Source organism: Anolis carolinensis, chromosome 2 (genome assembly GCF_035594765.1).
Source record: "Anolis carolinensis isolate JA03-04 chromosome 2, rAnoCar3.1.pri, whole genome shotgun sequence".
Lineage (NCBI taxonomy): Eukaryota > Metazoa > Chordata > Lepidosauria > Squamata > Dactyloidae > Anolis > Anolis carolinensis.
In genome coordinates, this window is record NC_085842.1 from 135503319 (window position 1) to 135527248 (window position 23930).

Genomic DNA, 23930 nt, shown 5'->3' on the forward strand with positions numbered 1-23930 from the left:
TTTTCCGCAGCCGCACCCAACATTCTTTGTATGTTGGTGCCACTTTGGAAATTATTCGTACAATAGGAAATGGCTGACCGGAGGGGTTTGTTTGGAGACTCTGTTTTTCTTCTCGCTTTCTCATTACTCTGCTAGACCCTAAATTCAGGAAAAGGAGGTGTTTATTTTGGCTTGAGCTATTGTTTTCTGAAAGATACAAGCTTTGAATGGGCAAGATATACGAACCAGCTTGATATGTATAGAACAGAAGTCTCTCAGAGTTATATGCCCTAAGGTTTTCTTTCTTTGTGGATTAGGCATTTGTAGTGGAGACTGAAAAGCAGTAAAAGTGTTGAATGTATTCAGATAAGCATTTGTGTTGCCATGGGTATAAACTAATTTGCTTCTCCTTGCCTTCTTCCAATTTGTGCAGCTCACACTTTTCTGACATTTTTGAGATGTCCTTATTTTATAACTGGAATTCAGATAAAAATGGTAAAAACTCAAAATTTCTATATCCAGCCAAAAATAGCCTTCCAATTTTCCTGCAGATTATAAAAAGCAAAATTAATGTTGCTAAACATGACTGGAGCATCCATGTTTCTTATTCCTGGCCAATTTTTTTTAACTGGCTGAAGCCTCACAAAGCCCAAGCAACTAGAGCAGAACTTTCTTTAAAAAATATAATGGAATCAGAATTCAAGTTGATAAAACCAACAGGGCCAAATAGTAACTTCTTTTTTATATTACCGTATGTGTCTTCATGCACAGTATATACAGCTTTGTGGGATCTCCTTTATGGATTAAAATGTCTGGATAAACAAAACAATGTTAAAGTTGAGTTTAGTTCATGGTTTTTCTCCACACAACTTGAATTACTGTATGTTTGTTTTCATGAGGAAGCATTGCAATGTGCAAAACCTCCTTCCCTAACAATCAGAAATAGCATAATCAAGGAAAATCATGTGGCTCTTCTTAAACGCATCAAGAGGAAAAAAATATCCCCTAATATTTCCCAGATGAAAGCCAAGGCATGTATGGCCAACCACCTATAGAATAAGGTCAAAATTGTATTATCTTTTACCATAGCTGCTTTGAGCCTCTTTTTGGAGAGGAACGTGAGATGGTGATGATGGAAGAATACACAAGCTAGAAAATGCTGCTGCAGTTTGCTTATGCCTGAGCAAACTGGGAAGGGCAAAATTCAGTTGTCTCATCTCCTTTCCGCCCCATGTTGAATCAACTGAGTGCAAATTACTTTTGTATTTTGGTCTCAGTTTGAAGCAATTGAAATAAAACAAAGGGGAGAGGGAAAGGAAAAAGAAACTGAGGCATTTTAAAAGCAGTTAAGAAAATGGGAGAAAGAGGATTCATTGAGACTGTCCCTACCAAATCTGGACAGTTGGAGAGTATGGAAATTGTTAATTTTCAGGTAGCAGAAAATAAGAAGCAGAATCCTTATTTTATGTCTGGTTTGGAGCAGAAATCTTTGTTCGCACTGGAACTCTACCATGGTCACAACAAGCAGATCCAGCATTTCTACACTGCTGATGTATAGCGTCGGTGGAAGTGAGCAAGAACAGACTAAAATCTCACAAAACGTTATGGGGTGCCAGGAAAATATTGCATAAACATTTCTTAATGATCCCAAATGCTTGGAGATACTACTGATATGTGAGTCTCAGGAAAAGGTGTGTGATATACATTTATTACTGTACAGTGTGTAATCCTTGGTATTAACAATGATCAGTATCTTAATTGCCTCATAATTAAGTATCTCCACAAATTTGCACAGTGAGGACTGATGCTATGTGGTTGTTATTATTACTGCCTTTTGTCATTCATTTACAATAGTTTATAAAAATTAAAAGTATTAAAAACAACCACACTTACATTTAAAAATGAAAAAAGCTGAAACTTTCCCAAATTCTGCTTGAAATACAGAGGTTCCCTTTCAGCTGTTGTGTCCAATCATTGTTGATAAATTTCTTCTTCAATATGAAATGAGGGAAGAGGATGAAAGATTCTACTAGCACTTTAGAGACTTTATTTTAGCGTACATTTCCATAGATATTAATCATTTTCTTGAGATACACTAAAGAAATTGATTGATATTCACAAAAACTGGTACCAACTAGTTGGTCTCCTGGATACTTCTGGGATGCTTTATTTCTTCCTACCTTACCCTTTTATGGTGAAAAGGGCTATCTTTTTGGCTGTTTATTTAAGAGGTTTCTCAAATTGTCTAAAGCAATGTCTGCTGATACTTATCTGGTTAGTAAATTTTATATTACAGCAAGTGAATAAATAAGGTGTTATGATAAGCCTATTACAATTCACTAAATTTTACAGGAGATTCAATGCCGTATTGTGCTATAACTCACAAGGTTTTGTTTGTTTGTTCTTTCTTTCTTTCTTTTAAGGGAGGTAAAGAGTAAATGCTAGGAGCCTCAGTGGCGAAGTGCGTTAATGCGCTGAGCTTTTGAACTTGCAGACCGAAAGGTCCCAGGTTCAAATCCCGGGAGCGGCTTGAGCGCCCGCTGTTACCTACAGCTCCTGCCAACCTAGCAGTTTGAAAGCATGCCAATGTGAGTAGATCAATAGGTACCGCTCCAGTGGGAAGGTAACAGCGCTCCATGCAGTCATGCCGGCCACATGACCTTGGAAGTGTCTACAGACAACGCCGGCTCTTCGGCTTAGAAATGGAGATGAGCACCAACCCCCAGAGTCGGTCACGACTGGACTTAACGTCAGGGGATACCTTTACCTTTACTAAAGAGTAAATGCTACATACAACACATACCTCAATTAACAAAGCCTCTCAGAGAAGCTCCTTTAAAAGAATTATACCTTCCCAACCTCCCACCCACCTACCTGGATGGAAATGTTTCTATCAGTATCACATCAAGATGGTGAAAAATAGCCAGATAAACACAGAGACTTTGGGTATTGGATTACAACAGTAAAGAAAGCCTGAATTGGGGTAAAATGGGATTGTACTTTAGCTGATCCACCTGTAGCCATGTGTGGATGCCTGTGAAAGGCAAGGTAAACAGCAACTGCCTCCAGAATCTCTTTCTCAGCATGTGAGAACAGCAAAGAGAGAAACAAAAAGTTGGCAGATATGTTTGCTTCATCCTAACGCACCCAACAAACATAGATCTATATATTTACTAGAGCTTTTAATCTATGCTAATTTTATTAATATTTTTATGTATGTATTTTTATCCTTTACTATTTTATCTTGTAAATCGCCAAGAGCATCGTGGATGGAGGGCGATTAATAAGTAATTAAATGATGATGATGATGATGATGATGATGATGATTATGATGATTATATTTGACCACGAAAGTGGAAATCTTATGAAAGATTGAGGTTGCTGAACAATCATACCTAAATGTATTTTGGAAGAAGCCTACAAATGGTTTCTGGAAGGTTCAAGATGTTTGTTTACTTCTTCAAAGGTTTCGTTGTCCTGGTTGTTTCATTGCACATGGGCATATTGCTAGTTTTGGAACAAGTTGAAACTCCTCTTCATTTCTGTAGTGTTCTTTCTGTGCCATATGTCCCTCTGATATCAACTGTGTTAAAGATGCCCAGAATTCGATCTATAGTTGCCTTTATAACCACAGATTCAGCACCCATGGATTCAATCATCCACAGTTTGAAAATACACCCTTCTCCACAAAATTCCCAAAAGCAGATTTTGCTTTTGCCATACTATGTAAGAGACACTATTTTACTATGCTATAGTAAGTAATGGGACTTGAGCACCCATGGATTTTGGTATCCATGAGTGAGTGAAGAGAAATTGAGCAGATACTAAGGACCTATTGTAGTTGCTTAACAGAAATGTACCAGTGTTGTCTTTTTAGTTGGTAGTGCCAGAAGACTTCGTCTGAAACACTGCCAGATTTACCATTGTGCTCACATGTGCTTAAGCACAGGGGGCCGTTGTCTGGGAGGGGATCTTCCTGCCATATATATTTTTTTGTACAATGGATTTTGCCTATGTGATGCAATTTTAAATATGAAGGCATTCTTTTTCAGAGCTATTCCAAACATAATATAAAGTTGTTAGTCTATGGGAGTGTGCCACAAAGCAGACAATGTACTGAGCCTCCCTCCTTAAGGGCCTCACACCTTAACTACTTGCAAAGGGCATTGTTTGTCCTAAATCCAACACTAGTCCGAAAGTGCCTATAATTTCATTAAGAACCAGTCTTCATGGATTGTTTTCCTGATAATTATTAAGGTTGTTTTTATTGGCATTTTGAGAATCATCAGTAGGAATGTACATGCTCAGCTCTGGTGATGATGATGACATATTGACTATTGGATTTCAGGAAGAAAAGAATGGACAAGCTACTTCAAAGGTTATTGCCCAGGCTGCTTCTATTATCATTGCTCTATAGCATCACTCAAGCAAATGAAGGTAAGTTCCACATATACATTATTTTAAAGTTTCACCCACATTTACAGGAATGGCAATTGGGTGAGCCCCCTCATACTGTTGAACTGCATCTTCCATCAGCTCTAGCCAACACAAACAATGGTGAGGAGTGATTGTCAAGAGTCAGACGCCAGTTAACATACAAAACAAAGTTTATTCCGAAGATAAGCCAAAAAATAACATAAACACAGGAAATATCCTTGAAACACTTCACTTTTCAGTGTTTCGAGAGTAGATTGGACAATAATAACTCAAAAACGAGCCACGCTAATTTCCCAAGCTGGCATTCAATAAAAAACTAAATAACGCTTCAATTCAGCTTTGGAAAACAAATAGAGTTAATTGCTGGAAAATAAACAAACTAGAAAAGCAGTAAAGCTGCTTCCACGGTGCAGATAAGCCGAGAGCCTCAAAGGGATGATGAATAGCTGTCGTCAGAAGAATCCAAGGTCAGGTCAGGAGGCAGCAGAAATTCCGAAAGACAAACCAATAGTCAGAAGCCGGGAGTAGCCGTCAGTCAGAGGGCATAGACAGAAGCCAGGTCAAATTCAATCCAAAGTCCGAAGAGGGTGCAGTCATCCAAAACAGGTCCACGATAAGACACAGCGAGAGCCAAGCTAGATGATATCAGCAGATTCAAATCATAGTCCAAGTCCAGTCTTCATGGAAACACAAAGATCCCAATGGCGCCTCAGCAACACCTTGCCACACGCAAAGTGCAGTGGCCAAACATTCCCATTTTATTCCCCTTCCTCCTGGGTGACCAAACACTCACACCCAAACACCAGGTGTCCCAAATCTACTCAGAGTCTGAACTCCACACAGCTAGAGCTCGTGGATCTGGAGTACCTAGCAATTCGTCGGAGTCCCAATCATCCTGCCCACACTTAGCCCCATGAACACTTAAAGAACCATCCTCCCTTCTCCAAGCATCCCAATTGGGATCAGCTCCTGCAGAAACCCCAGGTTCAGAAGTATCCATAAGCCCCAAATCCCCAGACATCTCCGGTAGCTGTGCCCATTCAGTGCCCGCTTCCCCAGCCACCACCTGTTCCTCAGCATCCATCTCCCCATCTGAATCTTCCTCAGAAGATCCCCCATATAGCTCTCTAAGTCGCTTCCTGCGCAACTCCTCCAGTGAACCCTCATCACGAGGGTTTTTTCTTCCTCTCCGAATTCCATCACCATCAACCATAATCCCCAAAGGCGCAGTCACAACAGTGATGGTAGATGCAGTCCAACAATATCTGAAGAACTGCATGATTTCTACCCCTATTGAACCACATCCAGCACAAAAATATAAGTTTTCAAATCAAGTTGATCAGTGGTTTGCTTCTGCAAAAAAAACCAACCCGACATTATCATGTTTTTGTACTGCAGAATGGGGCAGATCATCTTTTCTATCACAGCAGTACTTTTACATAGCAAGAAGGCACACCTGTTTTTCATTACTAGATATAGAAGTTTATAAAAAATAACCAAAAGGTGGTGCAGATAGAAAGAACTGAATTTTGAATTTCTGACATTCTAAACCTTTATTTTATCCTAAGTGCTTAAAGTCCAGTTGTACAGAGTATAGAGCAGCCTTTTCCAACACGATGCCCCTTAGTTGTGTTAGGATCCAGCTCCCATGATCCCCAGCCAACACTGTACTTAAGGGCAGCAGGAGTCATGGTTCCACAAACCTGTAGAGTGTCAGAGTTGCTAGTATCAAGTTTTAATATTTTACTTCTTACCAGTAGTCTCAATAAAAAATAAACAGATCTCTGAAAACAAAATGATTCCTGTCTTTTGCATTATATTTGTTGGCCTTCAACTGATATTGCCAGCTCTGAAATTTTGAGAAAAGGCTTTTTATATTAAGTAAAGTCCATCATTGCCTTTCTGATACATCCATTCTGAATTTTACTTTCTTTGCCCCTGTGGCTAATTGCTCAAACTGTCAATCAGTTTGGCATCTGCAATGCAACTAGGACTGAAGGCACACTGTGTCAACTATGTCAGGAATTAGAATAGAACTCAGTTATGTATCGGAGATGAGGAATATGTAGCATTGCACAATGACTACCTGCAACTCCCATTATTCCTGCATATTATTATGATGGTTAGGACTTATGGGAGTTGAACTCCAACGGGCAAGCCTTGTTTCCTCATCCCTGATAAATCTATTCCCACATGACGTATCCATTCACCTTAACTCTTATTTGTTCCTTTCTGTTGTCGTTTCAAAACAAATCTGTGTTGTTTTATTTCTAATACGTTGTTATTGTTTCCTAGTTAACCGCTGCACAGCTTCCAGAGCTGAAAGTTGTACCATGTGTATCCGAGTGAGCAAGGATTGCTCCTATTGCACTGATGAGGTGGGAGCATTTCGTAAGAATTGTGTATACATCTCAAAGCACCACAGTTTTGGTATTTGCGAATCAACATACACTTAATTCATTCTGCTGAATTGGAAAACACCATGGACAAGATGAGATTGTTGTTTTGTTTGTGCAATTATAGCTTACTCAGAACCCACATTTATTCATAGCTCAGAGTACAAAGGACTGCAAGCAAGAATTGTGTGTCTTCCTAATGCAGAAAAGGGTGTTGTAGCTCCCATGAGAGCTACCAATCAAGGATTGTCAGGTTAAGAACTGGAGGGGCTTCACTACCTTTAAGGATCACTACCATTAAAGCTTATAAGCAACTCATCAACACACAATAATTAAAGGTACAGGAACAGCCTCCAGTTTTTACTCTGGCAAGCCTCCTTGTTGCCCACTGAGCAAGATGACATTTTTGAAGAAATCCAAGTAATTTTGTCTGTCTTGCCTGTGCTTCCCCTTTGCCTTTTGATTTTGTTGTTGTTCTTTCTCAGAAGGAATTTTGGAAATGCTTGGGGCAGAATTGCTCCTCAATCACTATGTGTTATGGGTTGCAGAAAGAAAGATGAATAGCAGAAAGTGGAGAAGCGAAGAGGGAGTCATTTGTGGGAGTGAAAAAAAGGAGAGAGGTGGTGGGAGTAGGTAAAAACAAAACAAACAGGGTAATATGAGGTAGGGACAAAATAGTGAGAGAGAGCTGGCGGCTGTCTGGCAAAAAAAAAAGGTGGAGAGATGAGCCATATATGAAATAAGGAGAGTTCTAAATGGCTTAAAACAAAAATAATATTTTGACAAATTGTTGTGTGTGTGTGTGTTTATTGTTTTTTGTTTTTACTTTTGTGAAACTGACATTATATTGAGACAGAAAACTGTGGAAATGATTTGAGGCTCAGTGTTGCTTCTGCATTATTCATTTTATTGACCCTCTTCTATACTGCCCTATATGCCAGGATCCGATCCTAGATTGTTTTCTTATCCCAGATTATCTGGCAATGAAGACTCATATAATCCAGTCCCAATCAGATAACCTGGGATCAGATCCTGAAATATGGGGCAGTGTAGATCCAGCTTTGGACAAGTTCTTATGTTTTAGCCTCACTAGTTTGCTTTCTGTGATGGATATTGGTGGCTGTCTTTGCCCAATGTTATGAAAATTCCCATGCAGCCTAACATTGGGGCAGTTAACCACAAACAAAATACTTTTAAGTCTAAGCATGTGTTTTTGTCCATTTCCTTTACTGTAGAACTTTAAGAAGACCCGCTGTGATTTCAGAGAAAATCTAATGAGACACGGCTGCAGTGAAGGAAGCATAGTAGTTATGAAAGGAGAAATGTTAACAGTACAGGTGAGTGAATGGAAGTAAGGCAGCTTGAGGAAAGAAATAAGTAGGCATTAATAACCACACAGATCTATCAAATGAAGGGTGTGAGTACTGTATATACTCATATAAATCGACCTAATGTAAATGTCAAGGCAGATGTTGAGTCAAAATTATGGATTTTAATAGGACCCTTGGATAGGTCAAGGATCATTCTGCAGAGAATCACTGCCATTTCCCACCCAGACTATAAAAAAGACCAGAAGCAGCACCTCCATGGAAAAAGTAGAGGGAGTTGGAGCTTCTTTTAGGTTCTCTTGGGATAGACAAAACTCTTGCCTTTTGCCACCCAGTCAGAGAAGGAAATGGTTCATTTTTGTTAGAGTTTGGGTACAATACTTGTGGATAAGTTGATCTAGTTTTTTTGAGTCAGGCTTTTACAGAAATCTGTAGACTTCTATACAGATATATGAGATTTTTGAATAATTTGTCCAAATAAATCACTGCTGAATCCTTTCAAGATCATTGAGTGCATATTCCTGTTTACCTTCTGACAGGAATTTAACATTGATACATCTCTGAAGAAAACACAAGTGTCCCCACAGAATGTGGCCATGAGACTGAGAGCTGGAGAGGAAGCAAGCTTTTCCATGGATGTGTTTGAGCCCACTGAATCTCCTCTGGACCTCTACATTCTCATGGACTTTTCTTATTCCATGTCTGATGATTTGGACAACCTGAAGAAAATGGGCCAGCAGCTTGGTGAGAATGGAATATCAGTAAGACTGTGTTTAGTTCAGGCATGGGCAAACTTGGGCCCTCCAGGTGTTTTGGACATCAACTCCCAAAATTCCTAATAACTAGGCTGTTAGGATTTGTGGGAGTTGAAGTCCAGAATACCTGGAGGGCCCAGATTTATCCATGCCTGGTTTAGTTAATGATATAGAATTTCTGAGTACAATTGACACTATATACCAACTCCATTATGTTAGGAAACAAACCAAAGACCAGCAGATATTTGCTAAGGCTATTTCTTTTTCCCCTTGGAATTAGAAGTTACTTTTTGTAATTAGAATTAAGTATATTAAAAAATCCCTAAGAATAAAAATATATGGGATAGACTAGCTCAGTCTTAGCCTGTTTTACACATTTACATTGCCTAGCTTGCAGGAGCTAGACAGACAAATGTTTTGATTTTTCAATGGTCTGGGTGCCCACAGTATATATCAACTGAAGCATGATGTTTAATTGGATTCCATTAAAGGAAAGCATGTTTAGAGCAAAGACCTTTTCACTTACTTTCTCCCTTCCTTCCTGCCAGCAAACTTCTTGCAGGACTTGACTTCTGACTATACCATTGGCTTTGGCAAGTTTGTGGATAAAGTTACAGCCCCACAGACCGACATGAGACCCACAAGGTATTTTAAGGTTGATGTTTAAGAACAAACTATTTAGGATCCCTAGACTAATTTTTATTATTTTTCAGAGGTGTATGTTAAATATGGAATCTTTATGTAGCATCTTTGCTTTTCCCTTCATCCATCTGATGAGATAAGCTTGAAGGGAGAGCTATTTCTGTTTTGGCTGTAGTCATGATTTGTTTGTTAATCTCTAAAGACATTAAGACTTGCCTTTTTTGCTTCATATAGCTATTTTTGTAGAATTTATTGTCCCTTTCATATTCTAGACATTTCTGATATCAATGTTTCAATTTCCTTTTATAATAACAAAGCCTTTCCCTGTTATTTTTTCCTCAGACTGCGTGAGCCCTGGACTGATGCTGATCCTCCTTTCTCCTTTAAGAATGTCATCCGGCTGACTCATGATATTGATAAATTCAGCAGTGAATTAATGAAGGAGCGTATCTCAGGCAACCTGGATGCCCCAGAAGGCGGATTTGATGCCATATTGCAAACAGCTGTTTGCAAAGTGAGTAAAGGCATGATGAAAAGAACATAGATATATTCATTTAATAGAGTTAGGTAAATATACACTTTCTTTGCCATTCACTGAGTTGTGTGATCAGTGGAGACAAAAATCAAGGGCAGCACTTCATTTTAATGAGCAACATAACAACTGGTATTTTACTAAGAACCTTTACAACCACTCTAGAATCGCCTTTGACCACAGAGCTTTTGCAATACACAATTATAGCACAATGATTTCACTTTGTCAGCTGCAGATGCATCCTGTGGAATCCTGGGATTTGCAGTTTTCTTAGCACATTAGAGCAATAGTGAGCAAAATGCAGCCCATAGGCTGCATGTGGTCCCTAAAGACACAGCACACTCACATTGGGATGCTCAAGCTTGAGTAACACCTGAAATCTGGTAAATGTTACGTAAACATTTCTGTAAAACCTAGTAGCATAGAATGGCTGTAAATTTAGGGAGTTGTGCCTTGTCAACACGTAAGAGATAAGAAATGAGCCGACAAGATAACAGAGGAGTGCCCAGACATGGTCAACATTAGCAGGAAAACAACAGATTAACTTCCCGTTCCTCTTAACTAATCTCAGGCTGGACTGCACTTGAAGGTGATGTCTCATGATTAGAAATTTTGCTGACAGTGTTAAAGTGGCTATGAAGTTCCTCTAAAGCACAGAATATTTTCCTCTAAAGTCACATTCCAGTTATTCGAACAGCTTTTGGCCATCTATGGGCCCTTCCACACAGCCATATAATCCAGAATATCAAGGCAGAAAATTCCACAATACTTGCTTTGAATTGGGTTATCTGAGTCCACACTGCCATATATTCCGGTTCAAAGCAGAAAATGTGGGATTTTATTCAGCTGTGTGGAAGGGGCCTTTCTTTCTTCTGAGTAAATGAAACCACTTTTATACTTTTATCTTTCCCGGTGCCCACAGGAGAATATTGGCTGGCGGAATGACAGCACCCATCTCCTGGTGTTCTCCACTGAGTCCGCCTTCCATTACGAAGCTGATGGTGCCAATGTCCTTGCGGGTATTCTGAGGAGGAACGATGAAAGGTGTCACCTGAACAGAGCAGGCACTTACACCTTTGACACCAAGCAGGACTACCCTTCTGTGCCTACCCTTGTGAGACTCCTGGGGAGGAGTAACATCATCCCCATATTCGCCGTCACCAACCACTCCTACGATTACTATGAGGTAAAAGTCCTGGTGGATGGCAGTGTTTTCAGCTTAACCAATACTAGCCTTTAGAGTAGTGCTATTCGAATTGGGGGTCCTTGAACCACGACTGGTCCTTGAGTGTGAACTACCAAACCCTGACAGGTTTTCAAGATGGAAAGACACAATGGTCCCAGTTATGATGCTGTTCCCTGATATATTATGGGGAAAATACCAATTGCTAGATTGGTTCCCTGAGAAGCACTGCTTTAGACAGTTACTAGAAAAGGGATCCAACCTTAGAGAGAAGCTTGGTAAAGGTTCATAAGGATCTACTCTCCCTACAAGGGCAAAATTACCTAGTGAGGTTGTGTGGGAATGGCTGGTATTAAAAGTCGTCTCTGAATGCTCCAGTTATTTATTTATTCATTTTTATAGTGCTGTTGTTCGCTATATTTAAGTGGTGTTATTCCTTGCCTAAGAAAACTTTATGAAATGCATTGGGTTGCCCTACATTGTCAAGCAACTTGAAGGTTCCCATACACACACTAAGATTTTTCACCATCTCCTAACAAATGACCTGTTTTACTTGCCTAAGATGTCTTTGAATTTGAAATAATAAAAAGTATTGTATTGCTGCAAAGAGTAAAAAAAAGTTTATTTGGCTATTTGTATGTCTATAAAAAGTTTAGGTCAAAAGGGTTATTAGTCTAAGGCAGTGGTTCTCAACCTGTGGGTCCCCAGGTGTTTTGGCCTACAATTCCCAGAAATTCCAGTTTACCAGCTGTCAGAATTTCTGGGAGTTATAGGCCAAAACATCTGGGGATCGCAGGTTGCGAACCACTGGTCTAAGGTGTCAGTTGCACCATGAATGACATGGCTATCACCCTTCGTTTTTTTTTTTAAAAAAACAATATATAATTTTAATGTGTTGCTCATCTTGGTCCTCTTGTGACATACCGAAATGTATCATTTAGGAGTCTAGATCATTTAATAATTTAGGAGTCTAGATTTTGTGATTCAGTACAAAAGGGTGGGATTCAGCTTACCTTCAGGTATGTCTTCATCTAAGACCTTGGTGATTAAAAAGTTTTTGGTTTTTCCTTCAGAATGACTATTCAAGTCCACTTTTGTGGAGCAGTGGGACACCCAGTGGCTAGTTAGGTAATTGAGGTTGCTACTGTTGTCTGTCTTGGAGTTATTTCCAATCTTTGGCTACCCTAAGGTGAACTGATTACACATGTTTCTTGGCAAGATGTATGCATAAGATGCTTACCATCGTCTTCCTTTGAGGCTGAATAACTTGACTAGAGTCGTTCAGTGGGTTTTTGTAGATCAGCAAGGATTTGAACTCTGGCCTGGTGAACATGGTGAACTACACCATGCTTAGCTTCCCTCGGGGATAACTGTCCCTTCAAAAAGTGGATTTTTATCAGTGTTTAAGCCAAAGTATATGTAATCAGGAGATCCATACTGGATATCGTGAGTTGTTAGGCATTTAAGGAAAGTTGTGTTGGTTCATTCCCCAAATCCCTCTAGTCTAGCATTCCATTTCCTACAGTGTCCAACCACAAACCCATAAGCTGATAAGCAGGGACATGAATGATTTGTCCTTAATCTTTTCCCAATCAGTCTCATGTGCTGACATGAAGTCCTCCTGTTAAGGCAGTGCAAAAAGCAAATTAGATCATGAAGACAACATTACTCAATATGTAAATAGTTGCTCCAGGAAAGTTCTAGAAGTTATGGCGAGTGAGGGAGATGAGTTTAGCTCTTTCACTGCTAAGTTCTCTGATGATATTATTCATATAATAGCTCCTGGATGCTGGTGTTCATGATTTAAGGGAAGCTTTAATCTATCAGTGAAGACTTCTTTTGAAATGTGAAAGCATTTGTAGACATATTGCACTTTATCAGATGCATCTGGCATACTGAACTGTATCCACAAAGGCTTATGCTAGATGTCTTCTTCCCAATTAGTCTCAAAAGTTCTACAGAATTCCTTAAATCATTTTGTGCCAAAACAAGCTAACATGGCTGTTTCCTTGATTGCTGCTATTATGGCATTCATGGCATCAAATTTGGCCCAGGGAAAACCTCTCAGAGATTTAAAATTAATTTTTAATTAAAGAAGCCTGGGAGAGAGAAAGTATATTCTTTCTTGACTCTTTGTGGGAGAGGTTAGGATGGTGAAAGGACAAAACAAGGGAAGGTTGTATCGGTTACTTTAAGATCCTGGGTATAGTCACAATCATATGATGGTCTACCATAACTAAATCCTATTGGAATCAATGGAAAAAATTAATAAGTTACTTTTCTAGGTCTAGTCCAGCTTCCCTTGACTAGATCCAGAATCTGCCCTCCAGATTCTCATTTCTTAATGAGGTTAAACCCTTGTGCTGGTAGGACTGCTGACTGAAAGGTTGGTGGTTTGAATCCAGGGAACAGGGTGAGCTACTGTCTGTCAACTCCAGCTTCCCATGCAGGGACATAAGAGAAGCCTCCCACAGGATGGTAAAACATCAAACATCCCTGGGCTACGTCCTTGCAGATGGCCAATCCTCTCACACCAGAAATGACTTGCAGTTTCTCAAGTTGCTCCTGACATGAAAAAAATGAACTCTATTTCTCACTTTCTTGTTCAATGCTGTGCCTATGTACATAGAAGTCCTATAGATTTCAATAGTATTTACAACTAGGTAAATCTGTGTATAGGATTGGAACCCTCATGTTATAATGCATCTTTTTGTTTAAAAAAAAAACCAGAAGCTGCACACATATTTCCCAATCTCTGAAATTGGAAGACTACAGGAAGATTCTTCTAATATTGTGGAATTGATAAGAATGGCTTTTGAGGTAAGAAATAGTGCCTGGGATTCTAAATTGTGATTAATCTAGTTGATTAGATTAATCAACTTCCACTCTTGGAAATAAGAAACTGCTACTAGCCAGCAGTAGTGTCATGATTTCAATGTCAGTGAAGCAATAAATTCATTCCAGATTTTAGTCCAAACTTTAAACCAATTTTCCAAGGTGCTGGATCGTACACCCAAAAGAGGAATCCAGCAGCTTTAATAGCATTTTTAAAACTCAAACTAGTACCCAAAGTAGATTCACTGACTCACTGATTAGAGAATCCCAAACCACCATTATTATGAATATGATTTACTGTAATGATCAGATCACTTAATGTGTAAAGGAGGGATCACTGACTTTTATTTGTTCTAGTTTTTTATGTTTTCCTTTCTTGCTTTTATTTCCCAGCGCATTCGCTCCAAGATGGACATTCGGGCTTATGACACCCCTAAAGCTATGAAAACAGAAATAACATCTATGAAGTATGAAAAAACAGAGTCTGGTTCATTCCAGGTTGTTCGCGGCGAAGTGGTATGTCCTAATATTTGCATTTGTGGTACTCCATCTGGCCTAAAATAAAAAATTTAAAAGCCTTCTTGTATAAATAATGTGATTCAAGGTATTTTGGTTTTTGAACCATCATATAGACTTTGGGAGAGTGGTAGTAGATTTCCTATGTGACCTGAAAAGAGCAGACACGAACTCCCAAAGGTGCCAGAAACAAGGATGGTCTTCTGCTCACACTCTTATCCTCAAGCCAGAAGAGGGCCCAACTGGAGCCTGGTTGTACGATGTACTGATTCTGATCCTGACATTAAGCTCATGGTCTGCTCCTGGTAGAAAGAAGCTGATAGCCAATTATATGCTGCAGAAATGTTCAGATTAAGCACAGTTCTAAGGCCATAGCAGTCACCATAACCATAACTGTATCTGCTAATTCAGGAGAGAAACGGTCGTGCCCCATCTCTTTCCTAAATCAATCTTCTCCCAACCTGGGTAAACATAGCAAATGTACAAATGTCTCTTTTTCATCCAGGGAACATTTAATGTCCGTGTGAAAGCCCATGAGAATGTGGGTGGAGAGCATGTCTGCAATCTTCCAGAGAAAGATCGGAAAGGTGTTATTCATGTTAAGCCTTCCTCTTTCAGTCACAAAATGGAAATCGATGCTTCGGTCATTTGTGATGCCTGCCCATGTGAAAAGGTATTTCCTTTTTCTTATAGAACTACATTTCAATATGCATGTATATAGAATTCTTGTAATATTTGTTTGTTTTGACTGTGCTGTGATATGCTGGATTTTGTATCACAAAATCACAAAATTATTATTATTATTATTATTTGTTAATTGCCATTAAAATGGATAAGTTTCTAATAAAGAAAATAAAACCTGTTGACAATTATCTTTGTGATGAACCACATGGAGGGGCTATATGGAAACTACACAAGAATCAGCCATAGTACATAAAAAATGTAAAGGAAAAATTTCCAGATCTTGTTTATATAGTAAAGATTATATGAAACTTATATATAATATGTATATTATATGTCATATGTATTGTATGAAACTCTTATAAGGGTTTAACCTCCTGCTTGTTAGTGAAACTGACTTACCATGTCACAAAAGGATGCATGTCTAAAAAGCTTGTGACCAACATGAAAAAAACTGAAAAGCTTTGCCCTAAAATGAAGTTCAAGAGCATTTCTTCTCTCATTCTTTGCAGCAACAGGAAGTTAACTCTGCTAGGTGCAATTTCAATGGGAACTTTGTCTGTGGACTGTGTGTTTGTAATCCAGGCTGGTAAGTGTCTCATAAATGTTCCTCATTAAAGTCTATGCTTTCCTTCACTATCTCCATCGTATAAAGTATAGATACTACTCCCTTGCCTTTCAAAGAGCAAGGTCCTGAACTTGTCTCATGCTTCTGGATGTGATGGATTCTCAAGACAGCTGTGCCTTTCCTACATAATAGAACAGTGGGTTTTCCCTTGATTTTGGGAAGAACTGTATGAAGAGGAGAACAGAAGTGTTGATTTTTTTTTCACCCTCATTTTTCAAGCTGTATTGTGCACATTATAAGTTTTAGTATGAGTCACCTGTAGTCCCATTTTCGGGAGAAAGATGGGCTATAAACTGATAAATAAATTAATTAATATAGGTGGGCATATTCTTAGCTTTGAGCTGTTCTCTCCATAACAGGCGAGGAGAAGTCTGTAACTGCTCTTCCTCTTCCACTACTGACAATGCGGCTTGTATAAGACCTGGAGATACAGAGCCTTGTTCAGGCCAAGGGGAGTGTTTGTGTGGGGTTTGTCAGTGCTACCCTGATCATCAGATCCAGCGCTTTGAGGGACAGTTCTGTGAATTTGACAACTTACAATGTCCCCGCACATCTGGATTCCTCTGCAATGGTGAGTGAGACCTTGAGGGGAAGAGACTGGGCTTTGTCCTGTTCTTGGTGGATATGGTGTATTTATTACATCTCTCTTGGGAGCTAAACTTTCACGTTTGCTAATGTTGCTGAAGTGTTGTACTTCACAACTATAAGGCTGCAGTTGCCCATGTTCTTTCAAGAGGATATTGATGGAAGAGCAGAGTTACCCTCCCATACACCTGTAACCTATTGTTCAAGATGCTTGACTTTGGCTGCCAGATGTCACTGTCTCTTCTCTGCAGACCGGGGCCGCTGCTACATGGGCCAGTGTGCATGTGAAAGTGGTTGGGAAGGTCCTGGCTGTGAATGTCCCACAAGCAATGAAACTTGTATCACGAGCAATGGGGTAAGTACTCATGATTTCTCCTTCCTCTGAGATCTATAGTTACAAGTGACAAGAGGAACACAAGCCATTAAAGACTCAAATGATGAACTGTTCAGCCAAGATTCTGGTGGCTTCAGAGCTTTTATAGCACAACTTATAAGGGGAAATCCTGTGGCTGTCACAATCAGGCATAACCCAAGTATAGATACTTTGGGGGATGTTCTAGATCGGATTATCCAATACCTCTGTGCATAGCACTTTCCCTCATAACAGCTATGACCCAAACTATCAGGACAGGAAAGCTGTGGACACATGGACTTCACAGATTGTCAATTTCATGGTCTTACATCCTGGTGGATGTAATGCTGCATATATGTTGTGAGAGGTGGAAGTATTTGATATGAGAACTGAAGTATAATTACACTCTGGCTTACTTAAGTCTTCAAGAACAACAAACTAAGGTGGTTAAGGTTAAAATGTTTTCCCCATCCCTACTTCTGTTCTTCTGAGATGTGGCTATTATGAAGTGCCTTTCCAATTCTACTATCCAAGTTAGTGATCATATTCCTCTCCAAACAGTCTATTATTCTTACATCTTATTTGGGGGGGGGGGGGTTAAGAGGAAAGAAAGTATCCCTGATTAGACAGAAACTCTTTCTCTCATTTGTTACTTTCTTCTTGGCCATGGAAATAAATCCACCACTCAATTCATGTATGTGTTTTTTTTAATTTGCAATCCATGAAAACAATATCACAAGGTGGGAATTCAGCAGTTACTTCTTCTTCTTGCAGATGATCTGCAATGAACGTGGTAGATGTGAATGTGGTCGATGTATCTGTAATAATCCCACTGCTTTTACTGGACCCACCTGCGAAATCAGTGACTTGGTAAGTTATCAATGAGCCAGTGACTATTTATAAATCACTATTAATAGTGATCATTATTCTTAAGCCAGTTCATGCATAATATTCTACCGATTTATTATTTGCGCTCTTGTGCTTAACCTCTTAAAAACTATACTGGCTGTTTGCTATGTCTCTGATGAACACATCCCACTGGAAATGTTTGCACACAGATCAAGGTCATTATAAATACAGTTTTAGATGTATACTTAATTAGCCTTCAAAATTCCCCGGTCTACATTGACTCTTCTTGCATTTTACAGTAAAGGGCAGTTTTGGATATTCACAGAAGCTAGGGAGTCCAACAAAGGAGATGTGCATGACACATTTGCATATCACAGTTCGCATTGTAGATGATTCCCCCACAAAAAAAACATGCTGTGTCTTCCACATTTTTAGTTTGATTCTGTCATATCTGTTTTGTTCTCTTCTGTATCAAGATGGACAGCTAGAGAAATAGTAAAGGTAAAGGTTTTCCCCTGACGTTAAGTCCAGTCGTGACCGACTCTGGGGGTTGGTGCTCATCTCCATTTCTAAGCCGAAGAGTCGACGTTGTCTGTAGACACCTCCAAGGTCATGTGGCCGGCATGACTGCATGGAGCGCCGTTACCTTCCCGCCGGAGCAGTACCTATTTATCTACTCACATTTGCATGTTTTCGAACTGCTAAGTTGGCAGGACTAGAGAAATAAGCCAGGAACATATAGCTGCCAGTTCAGATATCACAACAAGCCATAATTAAGGCAAAACAGAATTCACAAGCCAGTGACAAGCCAGTTAGTCATACCATGGTTTATTGTGGAGCATAACCATGGTCACATCGTAAAATGAAATGATTTTTGATGATTTACCATTCTAAGGACTTTTTAAACAAGACCCTCCTCTGCAACTCATAAGCTTAGTAGTTAAGCTTTTGCATCCTAGCTGTTCAATAGGTTACTGTTCATTCTGTCTCTGTAATATGTCTCTCTTCTCCTTTTCCTCTCTTCTTCCTATAAAGTGTGGTAATAGTATATACTCCTCTCAGGTGCTCATTAAAAAGGCAAACATTCCTCATTTGCTCGTCTTTCACTCTTTCATTGATGCTTTATTGACTCGTTTCCTTTCTCTGGCTAACAGGGCTTTGCACGTGTGTGTAGAGAAGATTTCCAAACCTGTGTGCAGTGTCAGGCATGGGGGACTGGTGAGAAGAAAGGAAAGAAATGTGCAGATTGCCCTTTCAAGATCCGGCTTGTGGATGAGTTGGAACAAGGTACCATGGTTTATCACCCATCCTCTTTCTAATAAAGTTCAGGTTTCAACCAAGATGCCACAAAACATGATCGTTTTTAATACAAAAGGGGTGAGATGAGGGAGAAGGATTTTCAGCAGTAGATTATATTTCAACAGTCTGTGTTTATTGGTTCTTTTGGTTATCTGTAATGAGCAAATAAGTGTGTCTGTAATTTCCAGACTGGAAATATTTAAAAGAAAGAAATCTTCAGTTGTGCTTCTAGAGTGCAATACATGTCAAAATATATACCTCTGAGAATACCTGCCATAGATATGGATGAAACATTAGGAGAGAATGTTTCTGGAACATGGCCATACAGCCCAGAAAACTTATAGCAACCCACTGATTCTGGTCATGAAAGCCTTCAACAACACGTATATACATAAGTTTGCTTGATTCGCAGGCCTGCAAATTTAAGGGCACAGAAGCATGTTTTAAATATGTAGGGTTTTTTTTTAGGAATTTGACATTTTAAATCAAAAAGGACCTCAGCTTTGATCCTTTACATACAGTTTTTTAAAAATTTGCTTTGATGTTTCCATGTTGCAATATATGACTGACCAAAATTAGTAATAATAACATTTGTGAAAAAAAAACATGTGTGCTGTACAATGTTTTGTCCTGTTTTTCTAAATTCAGCACCCCAGAAACATTAAAAACAGCTACAATAGCAGGAAAATGTTTTTTTTTTTAAATCACAGGCCTGTGTAACTGATTCATTCTTTCCTCATCTACAGACTAGTATTCAGGCTTTGCATAATTTCCACATAATTCTTTACTTCTTTCTCTTTCTTTTAAAAATATAACTCCCAAAATTACTCCCAAAAATGTAATTCACTCTAACAAACTCTGTCTTCACTGAAGATGGTCTCTTAGTGATGATTTTAAGCTCTAGCTTCCATATAGGTTTTCCATAGAGGAAAAGCCACTTTAAAGAGTTGGGAGCTCCCCAGTGGCGCAGCCGATTAAACCACTTAGGTGCTGAACTTGCTAACCAAAAGGTCACTGGTTCGAATCTGGGGAGTAGGGTGAGCTCCCGCTGTTAGCCCCAGCTTCTGCCAACCTAGCAGTCCGAAAACATGCAGGTGTGAGTAGATCAATAGGTACTGTTCCAGCGGGAAGGTAAAGATGCTCCATGCAGTCTTACTGGTCACATGACCTTGGAGGCGTCTACGGACAATGCCGGTTTTTTGGCTAAGAAATGGACCAACCCCCAGAGTCGGACATGACTAGACTTAATGTCAGGGGAAAATCTTTACCTTTACCTAAAGAGTAGGGAGTTAGGGGAGGTGCCCCCATCCTCAGTTAATTCAACTTTGTTGGAGGCAGAGTGCCACTATAGTATGTTTCTAAGGTATGGTGCTTTCTTCCTGGCTCTAGACACATCAGTCTCTTGTTTCATGCTGCCTCATTGTGACTGTTTGACAAATCTTGTTGAGACCCTATGCTTGAAATGGGCCTCAAGTATTATGTCAGAATAGCACTCTTTCCGGATAGATGAAATATGACCTTGAAATTTCCAGAATACATTGCTAAGTCTGCCTCCCATTTATTTTCTCTACAGAGAAGGACAGATATCCAGTTTGTGCCTTCCAAGATGAAGAAGATGACTGCATTTACCGCTATGCCAAGATAGAGGATGCCAATCCAGAAAACAACGGCACTGTTTTTGTGCAAAGGAAGAAAGGTAAGCCGTGATTTTCTAGCAAAGGCGAGAGCTGACTGAGTGAACTGAGCCAGAACTTAGTATATAATTCCTTATAAACAGCTCTGATCACTTTATCTCACATCATTTGCACAGAGAGCCCATAACTGGGGGGGGAGGGGGTGTTACGGGTTCAGCCCCCCCTCCCATTCCAGACCCTGAATTTTATCTGGCTCCCCAAGTCCCCATGCTAAGTCTATGAGAAGCAAAACATTAATAGTTCCTCCAGAACTGCAAGCACTCTTGCAACCAAATTTTGATAATTTATTCACACTATCATTACTTTCTTGAGCTTGCTTTAAAAGTTTATTATTTAATTTCTCTGAAATTATTAAATATCTTTTGAATAACTAGGTACCAGATTAAGGGTATTTTATGTAGTAGCTAAAAATGTTGTAATATGTGGGGATCAAAATTGTTGATTTTTAGATTTTCCAATTTAAAGTGAAACTATATGTATAAGAGATCTTTCAAATTGCTGTATCTTTCATAAAATGTTAACACAATTATAGATTTTATTATGTAGTTCATGCTTATAAGGCAATATCCAACACATGGGCATGGCCTGTGCCAAAAAATTAAGAATAGAAACTTACCCAATACATTTTCATTTGCATTTCAGAAGCCTCCCAAAGTCAGTTTCATTTTCAGTGCAAGGAAGCAAAGCAAAGCCAAAAAAGCTACCTTTCCTCTTTAAATTAATGGCCTTTCGCCATTAGGAGAGGGAAGCAGCAGGCAAAAACAAAGTTTGCTGGGAAAGAAAGCACAGAATTCTGGGAAATGTAGTTTGTGAAGGCAAGGAGCCCTATGCCAGAGAATTCAGAAGGCCCTGCCCTAAACTACATTTCCCAGAATTCTGCTCGGCATCAGAAAGCCCCAATCAGGATAGGGGAGAGCCCTTTTCCCTCCATAGCAGCAGCCAGCCAGAGTTCCAATAAATTGTTGAATGTGCAAAGCAGAGGACTGGCTGATACATCTAGGAAGTAAATCTCTGTGTTGTGCTGCGAAGAAATTCCTAAATGGAGGTGCTATTGGTTAATATAAGAGACATTCAATGAGATAGATGTTGTGGCTTTTTAAAAAACCTTTTTGTCAAAACTTTAAAACATTCCCTAAAATCAGTAAATGTATGAATATTTCTTGAAAATTGAAGGGAATGATTCCCTGTTATCTTGTGTCATTATATAGAAAATTCAAGGAGATAGCTCTTATAGTTTGTTTTAATGCTGTTTATAAAAACTTTGAAAATTCCCCAAAAATCCATGGATAAGTGAAATGTTCTGACAGTTGATGGGCTAACAGTGGTAAATGTGTTCTGCCATTGGAGCAAGTGTCACCCAATAGCTGTAAAAATTAGGGAGAAAGGAGCTCCTGAAGTCTCCCCACTTGCTCAATTACTATAACGAAAATGTAACAAAATTTTGCTACTCTCGTTACAGTAACAAAATTTTCACTAACTATACTTTAGAAACACTTTAGAAACGAAATGCCAGCTCCCCCTAATTTTGTAATGACTTTTGAAATTTCCTATCTCAAAAATCTCATTCAGGACTCCTACTTCCCCCCAGCTATCCTGATCAAGGTCACTATTTCTCCATTCTGGGTGTTTCAGGGCTCACTGGGGGAGAAGCAACCCAATTAGCAGTGGGTAGGTGTATCATAGGTGCCTCATGGAAGACTTGTTGGGATGATTGTGCCCACCATTCTAATATCTGTAGTTCTGAATCTACTTTTTAGGCCAGTGGTTCTCAACCTGTGGGTTCCCAGGTATTTTGGTATACAATTCTCAGAAATCCCAGCCAGTTTACCAGCTGTTAGGATTTCTGAGAGTTGAAGGCCAAAACATCTGGGGACCCACAGGTTGAGAACCACTGTTTTAGGCAGCTTATTTATATTTGTATCACTGTTTCCCTCAATCCATCCTCCCTTTTCTGCCCATGTTCTGTTTGGTTTCTGATCTCCTGGAATTCATGAGTAAGATTTTACGTTTACTTCATTACAGAGTGCCCACCAGGAAGCTTTCTCTGGCTTATCCCCTTGCTCATTTTGCTGATGCTTCTCCTAGGACTGCTGTTGTTATTATGCTGGAAGTTCTGTGCTTGTTGTAAGGTAAGAATTCTTTTTCCAACTTGCAATGACAAAAGTAATCCTTGGGAAGTTAGCTGGATGTATAGTTTGGGTGTAATTAAGGCTGGAGAATTAGATACTTGTATAACGCTCCATGCAGTCATGCTGGCCACATGACCTTGGAGGTGTCTATGGACAACGCCGGCTCTTCGGCTTAGAAATGGAGATGAGCACCAACCCCCAGAGTCAGACATGACTGGACTTAACGTCAGGGAAAACCTTTCTTTTTTCTACCTGCATAATCATTATTTCTACCATCTATAGTAAGTGAAACTGATAGAAGTTTTTGGCCACAATGTGTGGAACCCAAAAGTTCTCCACCTCTGAAGTAAGATGTGGAGGACTATTGAAAGACAGCCTTGTCTGTGTGGTGCAAGCATTCCCATGGTCAATGTGATTGTTGGTCCATGGTGGCCAATGCCATCTTAGGTCTCTTTGATGGTACCGTACCTGTGCCATGCAAACCATGCAGTCTTTCTTTCATGAAAGACATTTAATGGCATCTGTAAGGATTATGCCTTTCCCCTGGAGTATGCATTGCATTATTCTCATGAGCTATTGCATGAGCTGTTGGTCCATAAGTTTGTTTTTTCCATTTTTATCTTAAGAGATATTTCATCCATAATTTTCTTCTTTTTTTCAACGTAGGCTTGCCTGGCTCTGCTCCCCTGTTGTGCACGAGGTACTATTTTTTGATATGTGTTAAGAACTCCATGATTGGAGGTCCAGGCTAGTACTTTAGATGCATTATAAGAATTTACAGCTAGGATTGTGACACACACACACACACACACACACACACACACACACTGTTGGTTCTCTGCATTTGTCAGTTTACTTTTGCAGATTTGATTATTTGCGGATTTGATTAAAATGTTCTCTTTAGGAATTTCTAGGTCTCCAATGTGAGTCCATGGTGAACTTCTGCAAAAGCTGGCCACAGAATTATGCTGGACAATATATAGATTTCTAAAGAGGCATTCTCTCAAATAACAAAAAAAAATTATGTGTAGGTCCTTTGTCCATAACCTTAGCAAATGTGGAGGGCTGACTGTGTTTGTGTGTGTGTAATAAGCTGTTCTCAACCTGAAT

The 23930-nt window shown here is 39.4% G+C and overlaps 1 protein-coding gene across 6 annotated transcripts in view; it reads left to right on the forward strand.

Annotated features, from left to right (window-relative positions):
- itgb4 (integrin subunit beta 4) overlaps positions 1 to 23930 on the forward strand; it is a 77660-nt gene that overhangs the window by 24655 nt on the left and 29075 nt on the right. For all 6 annotated transcript variants that reach the window (XM_008104424.3, XM_008104425.3, XM_008104426.3 and 3 more), the window contains exons 2-19: positions 4328 to 4416; positions 6712 to 6794; positions 8048 to 8149; positions 8680 to 8884; positions 9444 to 9540; positions 9880 to 10051; positions 10992 to 11255; positions 13983 to 14072; positions 14481 to 14603; positions 15109 to 15276; positions 15797 to 15873; positions 16272 to 16483; positions 16749 to 16852; positions 17624 to 17719; positions 18853 to 18985; positions 20571 to 20693; positions 22714 to 22820; positions 23487 to 23520. In XM_008104424.3, the coding sequence (XP_008102631.2) occupies positions 4338 to 4416; positions 6712 to 6794; positions 8048 to 8149; positions 8680 to 8884; positions 9444 to 9540; positions 9880 to 10051; positions 10992 to 11255; positions 13983 to 14072; positions 14481 to 14603; positions 15109 to 15276; positions 15797 to 15873; positions 16272 to 16483; positions 16749 to 16852; positions 17624 to 17719; positions 18853 to 18985; positions 20571 to 20693; positions 22714 to 22820; positions 23487 to 23520 (2269 nt within the window). In that variant the 5' untranslated portion in view covers positions 4328 to 4337. The remainder of the gene's footprint in view (positions 1 to 4327; positions 4417 to 6711; positions 6795 to 8047; positions 8150 to 8679; positions 8885 to 9443; positions 9541 to 9879; positions 10052 to 10991; positions 11256 to 13982; positions 14073 to 14480; positions 14604 to 15108; positions 15277 to 15796; positions 15874 to 16271; positions 16484 to 16748; positions 16853 to 17623; positions 17720 to 18852; positions 18986 to 20570; positions 20694 to 22713; positions 22821 to 23486; positions 23521 to 23930) is intronic.